This window comes from Scyliorhinus torazame, chromosome 14, assembly GCF_047496885.1.
Source record: "Scyliorhinus torazame isolate Kashiwa2021f chromosome 14, sScyTor2.1, whole genome shotgun sequence".
In the NCBI taxonomy this organism is placed as follows: domain Eukaryota; kingdom Metazoa; phylum Chordata; class Chondrichthyes; order Carcharhiniformes; family Scyliorhinidae; genus Scyliorhinus; species Scyliorhinus torazame.
This window is the reverse complement of record NC_092720.1, coordinates 44,351,000-44,370,453: the sequence shown is the minus strand read 5'-3', so window position 1 is coordinate 44,370,453 and position 19,454 is coordinate 44,351,000. Positions and strand designations below refer to the sequence as shown.

General features: G+C 45.9%; 1 protein-coding gene across 2 annotated transcripts in view; it reads left to right on the top strand.

Moving 5' to 3' along the window:
* Window positions 1-19,454, top strand: part of anos1b (anosmin 1b) — a 219,588-nt gene that overhangs the window by 170,974 nt on the left and 29,160 nt on the right. For both annotated transcript variants that reach the window (XM_072474064.1, XM_072474065.1), the window contains exons 8-10: window positions 5,426-5,561; window positions 6,873-7,028; window positions 10,507-10,601. In XM_072474064.1, the coding sequence (XP_072330165.1) occupies window positions 5,426-5,561; window positions 6,873-7,028; window positions 10,507-10,601 (387 nt within the window). The remainder of the gene's footprint in view (window positions 1-5,425; window positions 5,562-6,872; window positions 7,029-10,506; window positions 10,602-19,454) is intronic.

Below are 19,454 nucleotides of genomic sequence, written 5' to 3'. Positions count from 1 at the left end.
CAGCTTTGATGATTTACGTAGAATAAAGACGTCAAAGAGATCACGATGACACAGTGGTTAGCACTGCTGCCTCACAGTTCCAATAACCCGGGTTCAATTCCGGCCTCGGGTGACTGTCTATGTGGAATTTGCACTTTCTCCCTGTGTCCCTGTGGGTTTCCTCCGGGTGCTCCGCTTTCCTCCCACAGTCCAAAGATGTGCAGGTTAGGTGGATTGGCCATGCTAAATTGCCCCTTTATGTCTAAAGGTTTAGGTGGGGTTACTGGGTTACAGGGATAGGGTGGAGGCGTGGGTGCAGGGTGCTTTTCCAAGGGTCAGTGCAGACTCGATGGACTGAATGGCCTCCTTCTGCACTGTAAATTCTATGATCTGTGACCATCTTAAAGTAATTTGCTTTAACACATTAAACAACTTGAGGAAATTCCTCATGCTAGTCCATGAATAAAAACTATAAAGAGACTTGCCCAACCTCTAACAAAGCACATATGTGATAGACTAATTTGAAGAGTTTTCTATACTAATTTGATCAACAACATCCAGGCTGGTGGTTCAGCCAGACTCAAGTCAGTGGAATTCACTCCTAGGCTGCTTTTAGTAAGAAACCAGCTAACTAGTTTTGTCCAGGATTTTACATATTTTGTAAGATCTGTTTCTGTTGAGCTTTTTTTAGATTAACTTGTTGAAATTAATCATTCTAAGAGATTGTGGATCAATGACTTTGCAAACCACAATATTTAATCGGATGTGCTATTTATGCAGCCACTATGCAAACCTGTTTATGCCTTCCTGTGTAGTTTTGCTAATTTAGTTCTTGCTGCCAGTACTCCTATAGTGGGACATTCTCCCTCTTGTTTCCATGTTAAAGTGGATCACAACAGATGTTTTTACCCCTCCTTTTCTAAGTCACATTTCAAGTCACATCAAAATACCCCTTGTACTAGCATCAGGTAGCTAAAGAGAACTGGGCAACAAACTTAAAACGTAGGTCAGTAGAAATGCAGTAGAGGCAAACCTTTAAGGAGATATTTAATAACTCTCAGCAAAAATTTATCCCAGTGAAAAAGATAGACTCCCATGAAAGGATGTATCATCTGTGGCTAAAAAAGGCGAACGGGGTTATGGGGAGAAGGCAAGAGAATGGGGAATGAGAAAAATATCAGCCATGATTGAATGGCGGAGCAGACTCGATGGGCCGAGTGGCCTAATTCTGCTCCTTTGTCTTATGGTCTAAATAAGGAAGTTAAAGATAGTATCGAATTGAAAGGAACACTGTGTTCTGTGAAGATTGGAAAAAAGCAAATTACTGCTAATGCTGGACTCTGAAACCAAAGAGAAAATGCTGGAAAATCTCAGCAGGTCTGGCAGCATCTGTAGGGAGAGAAAATAGCTAACGTTTCGAGTCCAGATGGACCTTTGTCAAAGATTGGACAGATTTTAAAAGAACCAGCAAAGAATATCTTTAAAAATGGGGGAAATTAGAAATGAGAGAAAGCTAGCTAGATATATAAAAACAATAAGAATTTCTAAAAGTATTTGAATAGATAAAGAGTAACTAAAGCTCCCAATACAATACTTCCAATACCTCCATGATGGGGCCGTTAGGTAGCAGTGCTGATCGGGGCGCCCTTTCAAGGTGGTCGGCTCTATGAGGCCCTGCCCTGCCCCACCAGAGTGATGGTGTGCACAACGGCCACTCATTTTTTCTTTTGTCTAAGAGGCTCAAGATGTGGCAATAAAACTGGTCTGTGCAACTGGAGAGTTCCTCGCCAGGTTTCTATCTGAGCCTGGCACTTTGCCAAATTCTGGTAAGATTATGACCATTTCCCACAATGATCATCCGCGACAATTTCAATGTCCAGAAATTCTTACATTTTGTAGTCTGAGCAGACTACTTGATCTGTTTTTAACTGCTTTGTATATTATGTAGCACAGTTATATATCTATTGTGTTAACAAATTTATCTTTAATGCAAATTGGGATTAACAGATGGATGTAATTCAATTTCTTTTCGTAACTTATGTTGTTCACTGAAACATTTTGTTATAATTGCCAGGTATACCCTAAGGTGCAATTAAACCAAAAAATATGAAGTGTCATTCTGGGCCAGTTTGTCTGCGTAATTTCGCGTCGGCTGCAGTGGCGAGATCGTGACCTGTATTCACCCACACTTAGTTCCAAAAATGAGCTCCCATCCGAATTTTCACATGCCGGGCTCCCTCGCTATCTGATGCACCCGGCTTGCACCTCAGCTGCTCACTGCTAACATGGGGGGAGCGGCTTTTAAATGCTCCCTCAGCACTCACTCCCAGTCAAGACAAAGGATGGCAGCATAGAGACCTGCTCCTTGCTTGGGGGCTGCCGACCTGGCCAGGCTTCTCAACACTGTGGGCACCCTGTTCCCCCAAGAGGGTCAGAGAACCAGCAGCAGGGTCAGCAATGCCATCCAGAGGCAGTAGCGGGCAGCATGACCAGAAGGATCACTGTCCAATGTCGGAAGAAGACAAACGATCTGCAAAGAGTTACAAGGATAAGTTGCCGCCTCTCTCATGGCATCAGGTCTGGCCTACCACCACTCAATTTCGCAAACCACCCCGTCCAGCCCTCCAATACACTGGCCGACAACTCGCACCCTCAAAACATATGATCTTCAAGCTTGTTCCTCAGAAACTCATGGCATCCACCAGGACAACGTCTCGGTCTAAGGCCTCCGCAATGGCGTCGTCAGCCATGGTCTCAGCGGGTATCCCTAGTTCCCCACAAGCCAACCCATCATCCTGCGATGGTCCTCAAAGATATCAAGGATCTCCGGGTGCTCCAGGATGTAGCAGTCATGTATGCTGCCAGGGTAGCGGGCCCACACATGCATGATTCTGAGGCGGTAGTCACCCATGACCTGAACATTTAGGAGTGGAATCCCTTCCTGTTAATATAGGGAAATTCCTGATGCCCTGCTGCTCGCAGGGTGACATCCATGCCATCGATGGCCCCCTGGACTTTTGGCAACGAATCCTGCAACCAGGTATCTTGGTGGGCCTAGTCCAGGTCGGAAGTGATATAGTCGAGTGCTCGGGCAGAGGGGAGTCCAGCGATGTGCCAAGGTTGCTCCATCAATGAGCATCCGTCATCTCCAGGATGCACCTGTGAGCTGAAGATTGCGATAGATCACACAAGTCCCCTTTTCGATTCCTGGAATGACCCGGTGACGTAAAGGTATAATGCAGCAGTGACACACACCGGAAGCGGGTGCCCTCCTCCTCCACAGGATGCCACATCCGTGTGGACTCTCTCCCTATTGAGACTCAGTCCTCTGCGGCATATGCTGTCCGTCAGTTCATTGATGGAGCAACAATTCCTGTACACCTTGGCACGTCGCTGGACTCCCCTCTGCCCGCCCCCCTCCGCAGCCTGATGGTCAGCTGGGACTTCAGGGTGTGTGGCGGCCCCCCTGCACATGTGGTGCCGTTTCCAGCCTGAGACGGCCTTGCTGTCGTGTTTGGCGTCTGCCCGCCTCAGCTGCAACAAGCAGAGCGAGGACAGTATGCACAGCATTGACACCAGCAAACATATTTGTATCTGCAAGGAATTGGAGGAGAGAGACCGACAATCAGTTCGGTATTCCGTCTCTCATACCTCCCAAACCACCCCCACCCTTACCATGACTGTCCCACCTTCTCTGAGTGCCATACAGCAAGCCAGTTGTGCTGGAAAACCTTGGTATGGACACTCACCCCTGGCCAGATCAGGAGCCCCTAGACCCGAGACGTCTGTCAGCAACATTAGGGAGGTCATGCTCTGCTCATTCAGACATTTACCCGTTAGCCGCGAGAGTGCCCTCAGTGGTGAAGCCCTGCTCTTTATTGTTTCATTGTTAGCAGCTGCTTCTATGGCGCTGAAGCTCTCTGAGAGTACAAGCACACTGTTCAGGCATCAAAGTTCACTTCTCATCCACTCAGACATAGCACGTGTTCCTTCAAGGAGACATTGGAGAGTTCAGGAGCATGAAGTGCTAACACAACTAACAAGGCTAACCCCTTCCTTTGAAATAGCCTTCAGCTATGAAGCTAGAGGCTGCTCACAGTCAAAGGGAGTGAAATTAACATTCACGAGAGAAGCCACAGCAGGGTTCTGTTCTGGAGAATATAGTAGGACAGACAGGCTGTAGCTATGGTTGGCCCTGTTATGGTTTTTTTTCATTCATTTACAGGATATGGGCATCACTAGTTAGGCCAGTATTTATTGTCCATCCCTAGTTGCCCTTCAGAAGATGGTGGTGAGTTACCTTCTTGTAGTGCTGCAGTCCTTCAGTTGTAAGTTCACCCATTATGCTGTTAGGGAGAGAGTTCCAGGATTTTGACCCAATGACAGTGAAGGACTGTGAGTGATTGGAGGGGAACCTCTAGGTGGTGGGATTCCCAGATTTCTGCGGCTCTTGTCCTTCTAGATGGCGGTGGTCATGGGTTTGGAAGGTGCTCTCAAAGGAACCTTGTGTAATGATATGTTAGGACAAGTGTAGTAAAGGATTAACAAGAGAGACTACATGTAACTCAGCACTAAGTACTAAGTGATCATATAAAAGGCTGCATCTCTAGGCATGATGGGAGAAGCTGATGGAGATTTCATTGTAGAAGGATAGCATGAAGTTGAGTTAGAGTGTAGTTTAGAAGTTAGAGAGAATATTGATTACTGTATCACAGATTCAGTACTTTTATTTTGTTATCTGTTACTCAGTAAAGTGGGCTCATCTAATCAAGTTTAAGTAGTGTAAAATAATTTAGTTTGGATTTAAACTTCTTAGTTTTATATTCTTTGTCAATACTACATATCTGGCTATCTTGGAGAACAAAACAAGGAATATAACACCTTGGTGAGTTACTGCAGTACATCTTGTAGATGTTGCACGTGGCTGCCACTGTTGATTGGTGCTGGAGGGTTTGAATGTTTGTGGAAGGGGGAGCAATCAAGCGGGCAGCTTTGTCCTGGATGGTGTCAAGCTTCTTGAGTGTTGTTGGAGCTGCACTTATCTAGGCAAGTGGAGAGTATTCTATTACATTCCTGATTTGTGCCTTGTAGATGGTGGACAGGCTTTGGGGGGTCAGAAGGTGAGTTACTCGGCGTAGGCTTCCCATTGACGAGCGGCGGGAGTGGAAAATCCCGCTGTCAGCAAAACGGCGTGCCGCCGAGAAACTCGTGGCTGGGGGATCGGAGAATTCGCCCAACATCGGACCTTATTGTGTATTGGCTTTGCAGATTTTTAATGCCTAGCTTAGCCCATCCTTCCAGTCGGTGAGAATGGGAGTCAGTAGAAATATCAGTCCAAGCACTGTTAGAATACCGGAACATGGCAACATTCAGGACATTTCCTTTACCTTAATAGAGATTCCAGCCAGTTCATAACCTTGCATTTACTTGTACATTTCTTTTATAGGGAAAGAATGAAGTTGAGATTGAAGGTCTGCAACCAAACACCGAATATTTGGTACAAATGCAGGCAGTGGCCAACTGGGGGCAAAAACGCTTGAAGAGCAGCAAAGCTTTGTTTTTTTTTAATACCCCTTCCACAGGTAAGAGCAATGAAACATTTCCAGCCACTAATACTACCCATGGCTTCGAGCAATTAAACCATATCTGCTATTGCTAACACTTGGAGATTAGACCAAGAGTGAAATAATTCTTGCTATTGGTTAAACTCAAAGATGAGAGATTTTCTTTTCTAATAGAACTGGAGTACATGTTAAAAGTGGACGTCTGAGAGCCCTGGGTCTTTTTCCAATCTCCTCTTCTATGGGAAATAGATCTTTACTCAATCCTCACCCAATCTCATCCATAGATAGGTTAGGTGTGGTTACCGGGTTACGGGGATAGGGTGGAGGTGTAGGGTGCTCTTTCCAAGGGCTGGTGCAGACCCGACGGGTCAAATGGCCTCCTTCTGCACTGTAAACTCTCTGATTCTACGATAAGATTGGCCGAGAACAGAAACTCACCAGAATGCTGACCGAAAGACAGAAATCTTTCTATGCGGCAATGCAATTGAGCTCGAATGTATGGTACCCAGAGTCACAAACTACTGCCTAGTATGGCACCATCAAATGACTTCATGTACTTTGCTGGCCTCTTCCATGCCTGTTAATAATAACTGTTTTAGTTATCAAGTGACATTGACTGAGAACTTGGCCAACTCCAGATCTCTTCATAGACGTGTTTAGTTATTTCTAAACACAGGTTTTCAGTGTCTTTACTGTGATGAAGCGAACAACTTAGTTGCTATTCCCTGATCTTTTACTTGTCAGCACTAGAAAGTATAATTATAGCGTGCATATTTTGGTTTTGATAAATGTGTGATGAATTCACATTCAGTGGGCAGTAATTGTTAGGACATTTGGTATTGTAACAGTGGTTGAAGCATGCGAAGCGTTTGAATCTGAAACATCTGTTCTGGTGTGGGGAATGGAGCTTGAACCCAAGAAAAGGAAATGTGGCCGAGAGAGTACAAAGAGATTTGAACAGTGCCAGTCACATTGTCTGATCCGTTCCGCAGGTCAAACATTTATGTCTGAGGTCTTGTAAATATGCTGCCTGGGGGTTGGAAAGGGAGAATGTTTAAAACACTTTGAAGTTTAGTTGAAATAAATTATGATAGAACTTTGCACCACATCAATAATTGACATTACACAAAAATGTAGCCTGGAAAATATTTAATGATAGCATTCTCAACAGTGTGGTTGAGACAAAAATGGTGTGAATCTTAATTTTAAGCCACTTTACAACTGTTACATTTACATTGTATACAAATATTTCAAGTTCTTGTACAAACCAATGTTTGGGAAGGGAGTATCGGAAGTAAAATTGCTCTTGACTAGAGTTCCTTTATCTAGCCATCCAGTCACATCACGCTCACACTACAGATGAGGTGTCCAATGAACTTCCATCTATTGATGAGATGTTTGACATTCGAAGTCTGGAGGCAGCAGTCCCCTATTTCCATGGCAACCAGCTGCAAGTTAAAGTACACTGGAAAAGATCAGAAGAAGGTAAGACAAGTCAACCAAGTTTCTGCTGCAATGAACTCTCATAATGTGGACCTCAGAACTTGCATTTGTTTCATGTAACTTAACTCACGTTTTACTACTTTTTATGCCTGGAGCTTTTGAAATAGTTGTGCTAAACTATTCACTTTAACTGGAACAATTTTGCATGTTTGTCAAATCTAGGTGTGGGAAATTTAAGGGCCAAGCCTCACAACTAAGAGGTAGTTTAGGTTTATACAAGGGTAGCGATGTGTAAGAGTGCCATCTAGTCCCTATCCTTGGTATTTGTTAATCATTTTGTAGAAAGTCCTATGATCTTTTGGTCTCCTAAATGGCTCCATAATCAATACACTTACTACCAGATTGGCCATCCTATGCTACCAGTTTGTGCTTTACAGTTGCTAGCTATACTGGGAAGAAAGATCTCTCAAAGTTCTACTTTAATGAGATTATGGATCAGAACGGAGGATTATAAGTGACACTGCTCACTCATTTATGAAGTCCGAATTTTATGATGTTGCAGCAAGGTAAATTGATTGACCTATGATTCAATCTCTTTTTATTTACAGTAAATTGCATATCATTGCCAGAATTCTCTGGTCGTTGCGATTCACTTTTCCCACCGGCAGCGCACGCCCGCCCGCGGGTTTCCCAGCGGCCTGGGGTGGTTACAATGGGAAATCCCATTAATAAGCGGGACAGTATCCCACGGCACGACATCGAGAACACATGGCTGGCAGACCGGAGAATCCAGCCCCATGCCTTTCTATTTAATTTGTAACAATGCTCCACATAGCCACAATTCCAAATGGCTGCTATTGACTGCTTTCTGGAAAAGATTTCTATTGTCGATGTGTCTTTCTGGGGCTGAGTGGGGGGTATTGTCTGTTGTCAGGTTTCAGTCTCTGGTAATCTTTGAATTATAGTTCATAAATTAGTGCATCATTCAAAGTCTCTTTTCATTTCAATTATAGTGGGAGAAATGTGAATGTCTTTGAATTGCCCCATGTTTTCTTGTCCAATGTAGAGAATGTGATGCTAGACATGTGAGGAACTATATAATGTAAGCCGGGGCTTTGATTTGCTGATCAGCCAGATATCTCCACGTGTAATACGATGCTGCCTCGCTAAAGTAGATGTTGGGGATTCAAGAGTTCCAAAGCACTAATAAATGATCAAGCTGGTGCCACAGACAAGGTGCTGTGGTGTGAATTTGCGAGTTCTTTAATGATAACTGTGCACGTAGGGGTGTCCTAGCTAAGATAATTGCTGTAGTCTTGGATCAGCCGCACTTCCTGATCACCATTTAAAATAGGGCTGGATTCTCCAATTTTGAGACTAAGTGCTGACGCCGGTCGGCATAGGAATGGTGACGTTTTACGACTGAAAAAATGGAGCAAAACGGCCACCGTTCTTCAGTCTGGTGGGGGCTAGCAGGCATGCAGTGTAGGCTCTAACTGCGGATATAGCCGGAGAATTGCATGCGGACCCGGCCTGCCAAATAGTGACCCCCTTTGGCCAGGCTCGCTACTGGCCGACCAACCCCACCAAAGCCCCCACTGCTCCTCCCCGACTGTGGTGGCGCTGGACTAAGTCCCGAAAATAAATATCACACGCGACCAACGCCGTCGGGAACTCGGCCCATCGGGAGCGGAGCATCGGGGTGCGGGTAACATCCTGAGGCCATATTCCTATAGTACGCCGCTTTGAAGGGGGCAGAGCATCGCAAAAGCGGTGCAACCCCGATTTTGGTGCCAACATGGATTCTCCGGCCGATCGCCGAACGCGATTTTGGCGTCGGAGACCGGAGAATCCCGCCCTATGTCTCCAAATAAATTCAAGTTGATAGTATAGCCTGAACGGTACATTCTTTTGCCGTGATGTTCTTCTCTCCACTAGTTGGATCAGAGAGGTGTTTTACATACCATCACTAGGTAGACCATGATCTTCCATCTGCTTCCCATATCCGCCCCATTAAAGTTAAACCACAGCCCAGGTGTTCTTGGTGGCATCCTATTCTAGAATTGACACAGTGATACCAGAGGTGTTTTTTAATAACATGTTTTTTTTAACCTGAGATCTACAATGAACTAACAATTTTTCCTGACAGGGATTGAATATGCAGAACACCAGGATGACAACCCACAGAAAGAGTAGTCCTTTTGCAATTTGTTGTGGTTTGAGCTAGGATAACAGTGTGGTGGAGCACATGTGGGGTATGCGGGAGTAGCATGGTAGCACAGTGATTAGCACTGTGGCTTCACAGCGCCATTGTCCCAGGTATCTCTTCCCCGCTGGGTCTGCACCTTCTCCCCGTGTCTGCGTGGGTTTCTTCCTCACACAGTCCAAAGACGTGCAGGTTAGGTGGATTGGACATGCTAAAATTGCCCTTAGGGTCCAAAATGGTTAGGAGGGCTTATTGGGTTACGGGGATAGGGTGGAAGTGAGGGCTTAAAATGGGTCGGTGCAGATCGATGGACCGAATGGCCTCCTTCTGCACTGTATGTTCTATGAGAGGTCTATATGGGTGCAGAGCACAGTGCACCCTATCCAATTTTCAATTCTTAATCTTCCAAATTCCCAATACACACTCCCATTGCAGAAACCGCGGTAATGGGGTGCTAATTTATTAAATCCACCTGTGTTGCCAAAATATTCAGTCTGGAATGATGTGAAATTTCAACATAAAAGATTCACTGTTATCCTGAATCAGAAATGAAACATAGGCTGCAGTTCAAAAAAGGGGTTATTCACTGTTAGGCAGCTTGCCAATCTTCAAAACCATGTAAATTACAGTAAAGTACAGGTATAATGTTCCTCTGGAATGTCAAAAGGGTTAACAATTCTGCCAAGTAGTATGCAATTTTAGCTCATTTTAGTGAATTGGACTACAAAGTGGTATTACTGCAAGGAGCAAATTTAACATCAAAAGAGGCTCCAAAATGAATGATGGCTTCTTGCTTCCTCTTTTGTATCAGTGCGGTGTGGCTTCCAAAGTCTGTCAGTGCAAATGTGGTCAGGGAAGTCGGCAGTCACATAGGCAACTTGATTCTTGACAGCTCATTAAAGGCAACAGCAGTCAGACCACCCAGGTAGACTCAATTCCTGGAGATTTCCTCTCATGTGAAGCCACACTTCCAAAAAAAAACTGGGCCTTCTTTCAACTTGCTTTCCAAATTCTATTAATGCTGGTTGGTGGGCAGTGTTGTTCCCAAATGTAAACAGGTTAGGTGGGAGGTGAAGCTGAAGAGCAGCACATGTACATCAGCACTGATGCCTAGAACAACTTTGTGGCTGAGCTGAGTGCTGTGTACAGTCAGCAATGTAAGCTGGGCATCATATTTTCCTGGTACCCAGCTGAGACCAACATTACCCCCTTAAAAAGACAGGATATAGCAGGTTGTGAATTTTGTGTGCCTATGTGTATGTGTGTGTGTGTGTTGTGTTATATAACTATAGAACTTTTCCTTGGTTCCTCCAGAAAGTCTCAAGAATCACAATACCTACCTGTTAACATGGGTACCCGAATCCTGTGCCAAGAACAATTCACAAATACAACGACATACAACCGTCAAGGTTAGAAATGCACCTGCTTAGTTTCTGAGTAATGTAAAAACAGACAATAGATTTTTTTCTAATTTCTTGCATATGAATGTTCCATATAAAAGCACATTACCTAAGTAGTGTTTCTCCTCCCAGGTTAAATGACTTGGCTTGACAACATTGATCTCAGATATTTGTTTGAAAACAAACTTTTGAAACCACAAAGCATTACAGTGGAGTCTGATGTCTTATAACGTTTCTGATCCGCTGAATGATGATGTACATGGGGCTGTTTAGCACAGGGGTAAATCGCTGGCTTTGAAAGCAGACCAAGGTAGGCCAGCAGCATGGTTCAATTCCCGTACCAGCCTCCCCGAACAGGCGCCGCCGGAATGTGGCGACTAGGGGATTTTCACAGTAACTTCATTTGAAGCCTACTTGTGACAATAAGCAATTTTCATTTCACTTTCCATTTTGTCAAATCCTGTTTATTTTGCAGTAGAAACATGAATGGTTCATTAACAAACAAATCAGGAAATGTCAAAATGCTCAGCAGGGGCTGGTTTAGCACAGGGCTAAATAGCTGGCTTTTAAAGCAGACCAAGGCAGGCCAGCAGCGCGGTTCAATTCCCGTACCAGCCTCCCCGAACAGGCGCCGGAATGTGGCGACTAGGGGCTTTTCACAGTAACTTCATTTGAAGCCTACTTGTGACAATAAGTGATTTTCATTTCTTTTCATTTCAGCAGGTCAAGCATCATTTGTGGAGAGAGAAATAGAGTTAATGGCATTTATCAAAATGTTCTATCTGGACAGAGCGTTGCATTTTAGAAAGAAAAACATTGACCATGACATGGACCATCTTATGAAACAATCATACTCTTTGGTTCCTCTGGCTTATATTTCAAGGAGGTCTTGTGGTAGCATCCCTACCTCCGAATTCAGACTGGCTTTGTCAAGAGGCGACAGTTATCGACTAACATTAGGCGGCTTATGAACATGGTCATGACCCCATCTAGGGGGAGGGTGCCAGAAGTAATTATCTCTTACCGACACAGAGGAGGTTTTCGATTGGGTGAGCTGGTTGTATCTTTTTGAGGTCCTGGGACAATTTGGATTTGGACCAACGTTTATCTCCTGGGTGAGATTGTTATATACTGCCCCATGGCGAGTGTTAAGACTAATGCGGTGAGCTCAGGATACTTCCGGCTGCTCAGGGGCACTAGACAGTGATGCCCACTGTCCCATTGCTGTTTGCACTGGCTATTGCACCCTTGGCCATCACGCTTAGGTCGTTGAAGGAATGGAGAAGTATTGAAAGGCGAGTAGAGAACATAGGGTGTCCCTTTATGCGCAGTTTGTTGCTGTACATCTTGGACCCTCTTTCACGTATGGGGAAGATAATGGAGTTGTTCAGGAAGTTTTGAGCCTTCTCGGGATACAAACGCAACGTGTCCAAGAGTGAGGTAATCCTGGTAAATTCCCTGGGTAAGTGTGCAGAGCTGGGAACCCTGCCATTCAAGCTGGCCAAAAATAAATTCAGGTATGTTGGTATTCAGGTGGCTCATGAGTGGACCATGCAGTACAAATTGAACTTGGCCAGTCTGATGGAGGGGATGAGAGGGGACCTGAAGAGCTGGGGTGCTCTCCCGCTTTGCTTGGCGGATAATTTACAGACGATAAAATTGACATGCTCCCGAGGTTCCTATTCATGTTCCAGACTCTTCCAAACTTCCTCCCAGAAGCTTTTTTTGCTTGGGTGGATAAGTTCATTTCGGCCTTTGTGTGGGCATGTAGGACACCCACGATCCGAAGAGGGGATGGCATCCCGGGGGGCTGGCACTGCCAAACTTATTTTATTACTACTGGACGGCAAACGTAGAGAAAGTGCGGCAGTGGTGGGGGGAGCAGGGTCGGGGTGGGGACAAATGGAGGAGGCCTCCTGTGTTGAGGGTTGTTTAAAGACATAGGTCACTGCCCCTCTCCCGTTTTCCCTATCCAGGTACATAGCGACCCCGGTAGTGGTGCCATCCCTTAAAATTTAAAATCAGCTTCGGCGTCACTTCGGATTGGGCATGTCGGTATTGTCGCCAATCTGCGGAAACCATAGATTTGCACTGTCGGGGATCGACACCTTATAGGATTTGGAAGAGGGAGGGGATCAAGAGGATCAGGGATCTGTTTGTGGAGTTTAGGTTTGCGGGGTTGGAGGAGTTGAAGGAAATTCTAGCTCCCGAGTGAGAGCGAGTTTAGGTATATGCAGAGTTCCATTCATTCCCTCCGCTCCCGAGTCATATGTTGATGGATAGATTGTTATCATGCAATTAGCTGGGGGAGGGGAAGATCTCGGATATATATGGGTGGTTGCAGGATACGGAGAAGGTACTGTTAGCAGTGATGATAGGGAAGTGGGAGGAGGAGCTGGAATGGCACTGGGGGGTGGGGTCTGGAGTGAAATATTGTGTTGGAAGGGCAGCACGGTGGTGCAGTGGGTTAGCCCTGCAGCCTCACTGCGCCGAGGTCCCAGGTTCGATCCCGGCTCTGGGACACTGTCTGTGGGGAGTTTGCACATTCTTCCTGTGTTCGCCCCCACAACCCAAAGATGTGCAGGGTAGGTGGATTCGCCACGCTAAATTGCTCTTTAATTGGATAAAATGAATTGGGTACTCTGAATTTAAAAAAAAAAGAAATATTGTGTTGGGTGAACTCGACCTCCTCTTGTGCCAGGATGAGCCTGATACAATTTAAAGTTGTTCACAGGGCTTACTTTACTAGAGCGCATATGAGTGGGTTCTTTCCTGTTGTGGATAATAAGTGCGAGAGTTGCTCAAGTGGATCAGCAAATCGCGCGTATGTGTTTTGGTGTTTTGGTCTTGTCCGAAACTGGTCGAGTTCTGTGCATCGGTGTTTGAGACTATGTCAGTGATCGTGGGAATGAGGCTGGAGCCATGCCCTTTGGTGGCAATATTTGGCATATCGGAGCTGCCATGGCTGCTAGAGGGGGAGAGAGCCAATGTCGTGGCCTTCGCCTCTCTGATTGCCCAGTGTAAAATCCTACTTGGATGGAAGTCGGCGATGCCACTAGGGCTTTTGCATGATTGGGGGACTTGGCAGAGTTCCTGCAACTAGAAAAGAATCAAATATGCCCTTAGAGAATCGGAGGAGTTGTTTCATTCGAGATGGAGGCCGTTCATCTCTGTCTTTAAAGATCTGTTTGTCGCCGGCAACTAAAGCGGAGGGAGAGGTTGGGGGGTGGGGTGGACTGGGTGTTTGCTTTGGGGTTATAAAGTTTACAAACTACAAAGTAATTTACAAAGATGTAAAAATGACAAACTGTTTGTTATATGACTGTGTGTATTTTAGATGATTGTGGAATTTTTTGTATTGTTTGGAATGAAATATCTTTTACTGTTATTGATAAATTATTGGTCGATCTGATTGACAAGTTTATAGGAATGTAGGAAAGCGGCTGTGAATGGTGTTTTTATTTCTGAGCATGTCCACATGTCCTTGTTATTATATGGCTCATTGGTTATGTACACAGTGCATACTAGATGAATGGGCATGTAAGGGACATGAGTTGGCACTGAGTTAGCATGAACTAAAATCTAATTTGTAGAGAAATCTTCGGTAAATGTATCAATAGCAAAAAAATAAGTATCTGTCCTTTGGTTTTCCTGTTAATTCCTTAATTGGTTCTTGACTTCCTGAGGGGAACATTGTGACTGTCCTTTCAATAACTCCCATGACAAATGTTTAGTTGGACTTCAATCAATCCTCATCCATTTGTCTTATCTAATGGGTGCTGTTGCACTCCTCTTCCATCCCTGAATGTTCTGCCTGTGAATCAAGGTGTAACGTTTCGTCTTAAGACCGGTATTATTAAATGTCAATCTGTTTGATGGATGGCATAGAGAAAAACATTCCTTTGAATTATGAGTACTCTCATAAATTATTGGCAGAAATGTGGGAAACTGCAGATATTCTGGATGTGTAGTAGTGAATTTTTATGCATTGCGGTGATTTGAACACTTTGTTGGGGGGGCAGTTGTCAAAAACAATGCTTCTATTTCCATGGCTTACTATGAAATTGCAGCCAGTAATGTTGGTCGTATATTACAACATGTTTGAAGTTGGCATCTGTTTATAATAAAGTACAGATGAATTGACTGTTCACTGAAACCTATCATACAACACTATTTAACGAGCCTGGGATAAGCATCAATCATTCTTATACTGACCGAGGAGTTACCTAACTGGTAAAGTAAATTATTTATCATACCGGACACTGGCCTCTGTGTCAGATCAAAAACACTATTCTTTCAATTGCATTTTCAGTGCATTTATACAGGCAGTCTGGCATATTGCTTTTGAAGTTGAAGAGCCAGGTTGCAGACTTGTTGCTGATTTTGTGCATGCATCAACTTGAGATTTAGGTGCTTACCCAGGAGCCGAATAATAGTGACATGCAGACAAGCCTCAAAAAGAAAGAGAAAACGTAAAGTAACTTTCACCAAGAAGAAAATCAGCAGATAGGTGAATAAATATCCATGCCACAATTCTTAAATCTTGACATTGTCTTCCGTACTGCTAAGAAAACATTTTTAATCAGCTCAAGTTTGTTTACAATCCCCAAAGGTAATTGAAATCTTTTTAAGAGAATTCCATCTTCCCCTGTTCCTGAAGCAAGGTCAGTGAAAGCTGGTAATAATTCACAGAAGATGCTGGTACCAGGGAGATGCCGCAGTGCAAACCTAAAGTTCAAAAAATCAGCTGGGCAGAGTCCAGCGAGGCCACCATTAAGGGCAGCATTATTTCCATCAACACAGGTTTGCAATGTCCAGCACTCAAATGGTTATTTTTGGTGTAGCAAAATTTTGGATTGTTGTAAAAAGGCAATAGGACATGGTGAATGCATTCTCAACCTCATTTTGCATCCCCACTTGTCCACATTAGGCAGTTTCCCAGCACACTGATAGGGAATGAATCAGTGCAATGCCGTGTACACTGGGCGGCACATTAACGCAGTGATTAGCACCGTTGCCTCACAGCTCCAGGGTCTCAGGTTCGATTCCCGACTTGGGTCACTGTGTGGAGTCTCCACGTTCTCCCTGTGTCTGTGTGGGTTTCCTCCAGGTGTTCCGGTTTCCTCCCACAAGTTCCGAAAGATGTGCTGTTAGGTCATTTGGACATTCTGAATTCTCCCTCTGTGTACCCAAACAGGCGCCGGAATGCGGCGACTAGGGACTTTTCACAGTAACTTCATTGCAGTGTTAATGTAAACCTACTTGTGACAATAATGATTATTATTATTAGAGACATGTTTCTATGGTTTCCTCCTACAAGCACCCAGTAGTCCTTCTCTCTTTGGCTATGCATCATCCAGGATTGTTCTCATTGAAATAATGCCCTCTATCCTATTTCCTTGCAAAGCTGTACTTTTTTTGGGTGGCTCTGGCAGGTTTGAAGACATACTTTAGACACTGCACAAAATTACACAGGAGCTGTCCATTGATAGTCAACTCACCTGGCCAACTCTCTACTCCCCACCGACCTGCTCCTCCTTGGCCTGCGACTACAATTTTCAGCCATTCTTGGCTTTTCATTGGTTGAAATTTCAATTTCCACCTTGTGCATTGCTTCCACATTATAAGGACTTGCTCTCCCAAAGCACCAATTGATATTTAAATTAACTAACTCTGCAATTTGCAGTAAGATCAATGTTATCAACTGTTGGGCCTCCAGCCTCCGCTCCACTTTGCCCATTGCCTCCTTTATGGGGGCCATCGCAGCCTCTACTGCTAGCCCCACCACTGCCAAGAGGTCCTCCTTCATCACTTCCCTGTGCCTGTGGGACCTTGAATGAGACACAGATCAGGGAGATCGGATCGCCTCACACGAAGCCGAGGTAGCAAGGCTGGCCAAGACCCAGAAGAAATAAAAATTTGATGACCAAGAAAACAGGTCCCGCCGGCAGAACCTGTGGATCGTGGGGTTACCAGAGGGCACAGAGGGGAGGAACCCCACAGAGTACGTACCAGTAATGCTGGGAAAGCTGGTCGGCGAGGAAGGCTTCGCCAAGCCCCCAGAGGTGGACGAGGCCCACAGGTCACTCCAGTAGAGGCCCAAGGCAGGGGAACCACCGCAGGAGATGATAGTGAGACTCCATAGGTTCCAAGATAAAGAGCGGATCCTGAGGTGGGCAAAAAACAAGAGGGCATGTAAGTGGGGAGGACACACCATCCACTTGTATCAGGACATTGGAATGAACTTGGCCAAACGCCAGGCATAACTTAGTGGTGCCAAATCCACACTGTTCAGGAACAAGGTGCTGTTTGGTATGCTTTATCCCGTCAGACTATGGGTCACATACTGGGGAAAGGAACATTACTTTGGCTCGCCGGAGGAAGCCAACCCGAACGAATTCGAGAAACATCATTAAAGAACTACGGTCTGAACGTGGTCTTTAACGATCCAGGGGGGCTAGGGGTAACCGTACTTGGGAGCATGGAAGAGGATGGGGGAGAGGGGCGAATCAGTCGGGTTTGTAAAATGGGAATTCGGTCTTTGGGGGGAGCCACTACACTAGCGAACAAGTTGGTGTACGTAACTAAAAAGAAGGATGGTGGCACGGCCCATCCCCAAAGGAAGAGAGTGCCTGGCAGGAGGGCGGGTGGGAAGCAACACACCATTGGGGCAAGGGGCAATAGGTGAGGGAATGAGGGGACAGGGAAGGAAAAGGAGACCGGGAAAGGGGGGTACACGGGTAGAAGGGCTCAGAAGGAGAGTAAGGAGAGAGGTAGAGGGAGGGGAGGAGGAGGGTAAAATGCTGGTCACAACAGGTCTCACGCGGAGGTGGTGGGAAAGAGGAAGGGAATGGCGGTCATCTTAAATGGCTCAAGAACAAGGGCAGGCACGCAGGGCATGTCCACAAGGTGAGTATGGCTGACTGCAGGGGGGAGGGGGGAGGCAGAACCCCCCCCCCCAATCGGAATAGTCACCTGGAACGTGATGGGTCTTAACAGACCAGTGAAAAGACCGACAGTCTTCACCCATCTCAAAAGCCTGAGGGTGGACGTAGCCTTCCTATAAGAGACGCACCTGAGAGAGAGAAGGACCAACTGCGGGTAAGGAAAAGCTGGGTGGGACAGACATTTCAGACGTGCTTCGACACAAGGGCAAGGAGGGGTGGCCATACTATTTAACAAAAAGTAGTGTTCACAACAACGAGCACGGTGATGGACCTGGAAGGGCCCCACCCCATCTGTGGTTCTTCTAAATAAAAACGCCCCAAACTGGGACGACGCAGGGTTTGTTAAAAAATTAATCCCCGACGTAGACTCTCACCAACTCATCGTGGTGGGGGATCTTCAATTGCACGCAGGACCCGAAAACAGACAGATCCAATTCTAGGACGGGAGCCATATCAGGAATGGCACAAGAGCTAAACGCTTTTATGGAGCAGATGGGGCGGGTAGACCCATGGAGCTTCAACCATCTGAGGGAGAAGAAGTTCTCCTTCTTCTTCCATGTGCACAAAGCCAGTCACGCATAGACTTCTTTGAAGTAGGGAAAATGGTGCTTCCAGGAGTAGTAGGGGCGGAATACTCCGCGATAATGATCTCTGAGCATGCTCCACATTACATGAACATGAGGTTGGAGACGGGCCAGGCCCAGCCCCCCACCCCCATGAAGGCTGGCGCAGTCTACCTCGCTGACAAGACGTTCTGTGAAAGAATAGCACAAGTCATCGATGGATATGTATCCTGCAACCAGAACGGGAGGTCTCAACCTCCACCTTCTGGGAGGCACTGAATGCAGAGATTAGGGGGTGGGGGGCGGAAATTACAGTTTATAAGGCTTTTAAGGACAGGAAGGAAAGGGTGGCCATGCACAGCTAATCAACTCCATAATGGAAGTGGATCAGCGGTACTCCACGGCCCCGACCATGCAGCTACTGGCAGAGAGGAAATAGCTGCAAATGGAATTTGACCTGCTCTCTACTGGGAAAGCAGTATACCAGCTCCACCAGTCACAAGGGGGCCTTCTACCAACATGGAGTCAAGGCCAGTTGCCTGCTTGCACGCCAGCTAAAGAAACAGGCTGACTCAAAGAAAATAGCACAGGTAATGAATGGGAATGGTAGGATAGCCATGGCCCCAGATGAGATCAATGGGGCCTTCAGAAACGTTTACCAGGGACTGTATACCTCCGAGGCCCCAGTGGGGGACTCAGAGATGAAACAGTTCCTCAGAGGGCTGGACCTAGCAGTGGTGGGGAAGGAGAGGAAAAAGGGGCTGGAAGTTCCATTAGGGCTGGATGAGACAATGGAATGCATCAATTCCATGCAGTCAGGAAAGGCACCGGGACTGGATGGGTTCCCAGTGGACTTTTACAAAAGGTTTGTGACAGCATTGACCCCACACATGCATGAGATGTTCAACGACTCACTGTCGACGATGGCCCTGCCACTGACGCTGGCACAGGCCGCAATTTAACTGATCCCAAAAAAAGCCAAGGACCCGAAAGAGTGCGGGTCATATAGACCCATCTCACTCCTCAACAGTGACGCCAAAGACCTGGCGAAAGCTCCGGCAAGGCAGCTGGAGAGTTGCTTGCCAGGTAATTGCAGAAGACGATACCGGGTTTGTTAAGGGCAGAGAGCTAACAGCAAACATGAGAAGCCTGCTGAACATAATTATCACCCCACCTGGGGAGAGGACACTAGAAGTGATCATCTCCCTGGACACTGAGAAAGCCTTTGATCAAGTAGAATGGAGGTACCTCATGGAGGTGCTTGAGTGGTTTGGGTTTGGGCCAATGTTCACCTCATGGGTGAAACTTCTGCACAGCATTCCCATGGCGAACGCCTCCAGTTCTAAATATTT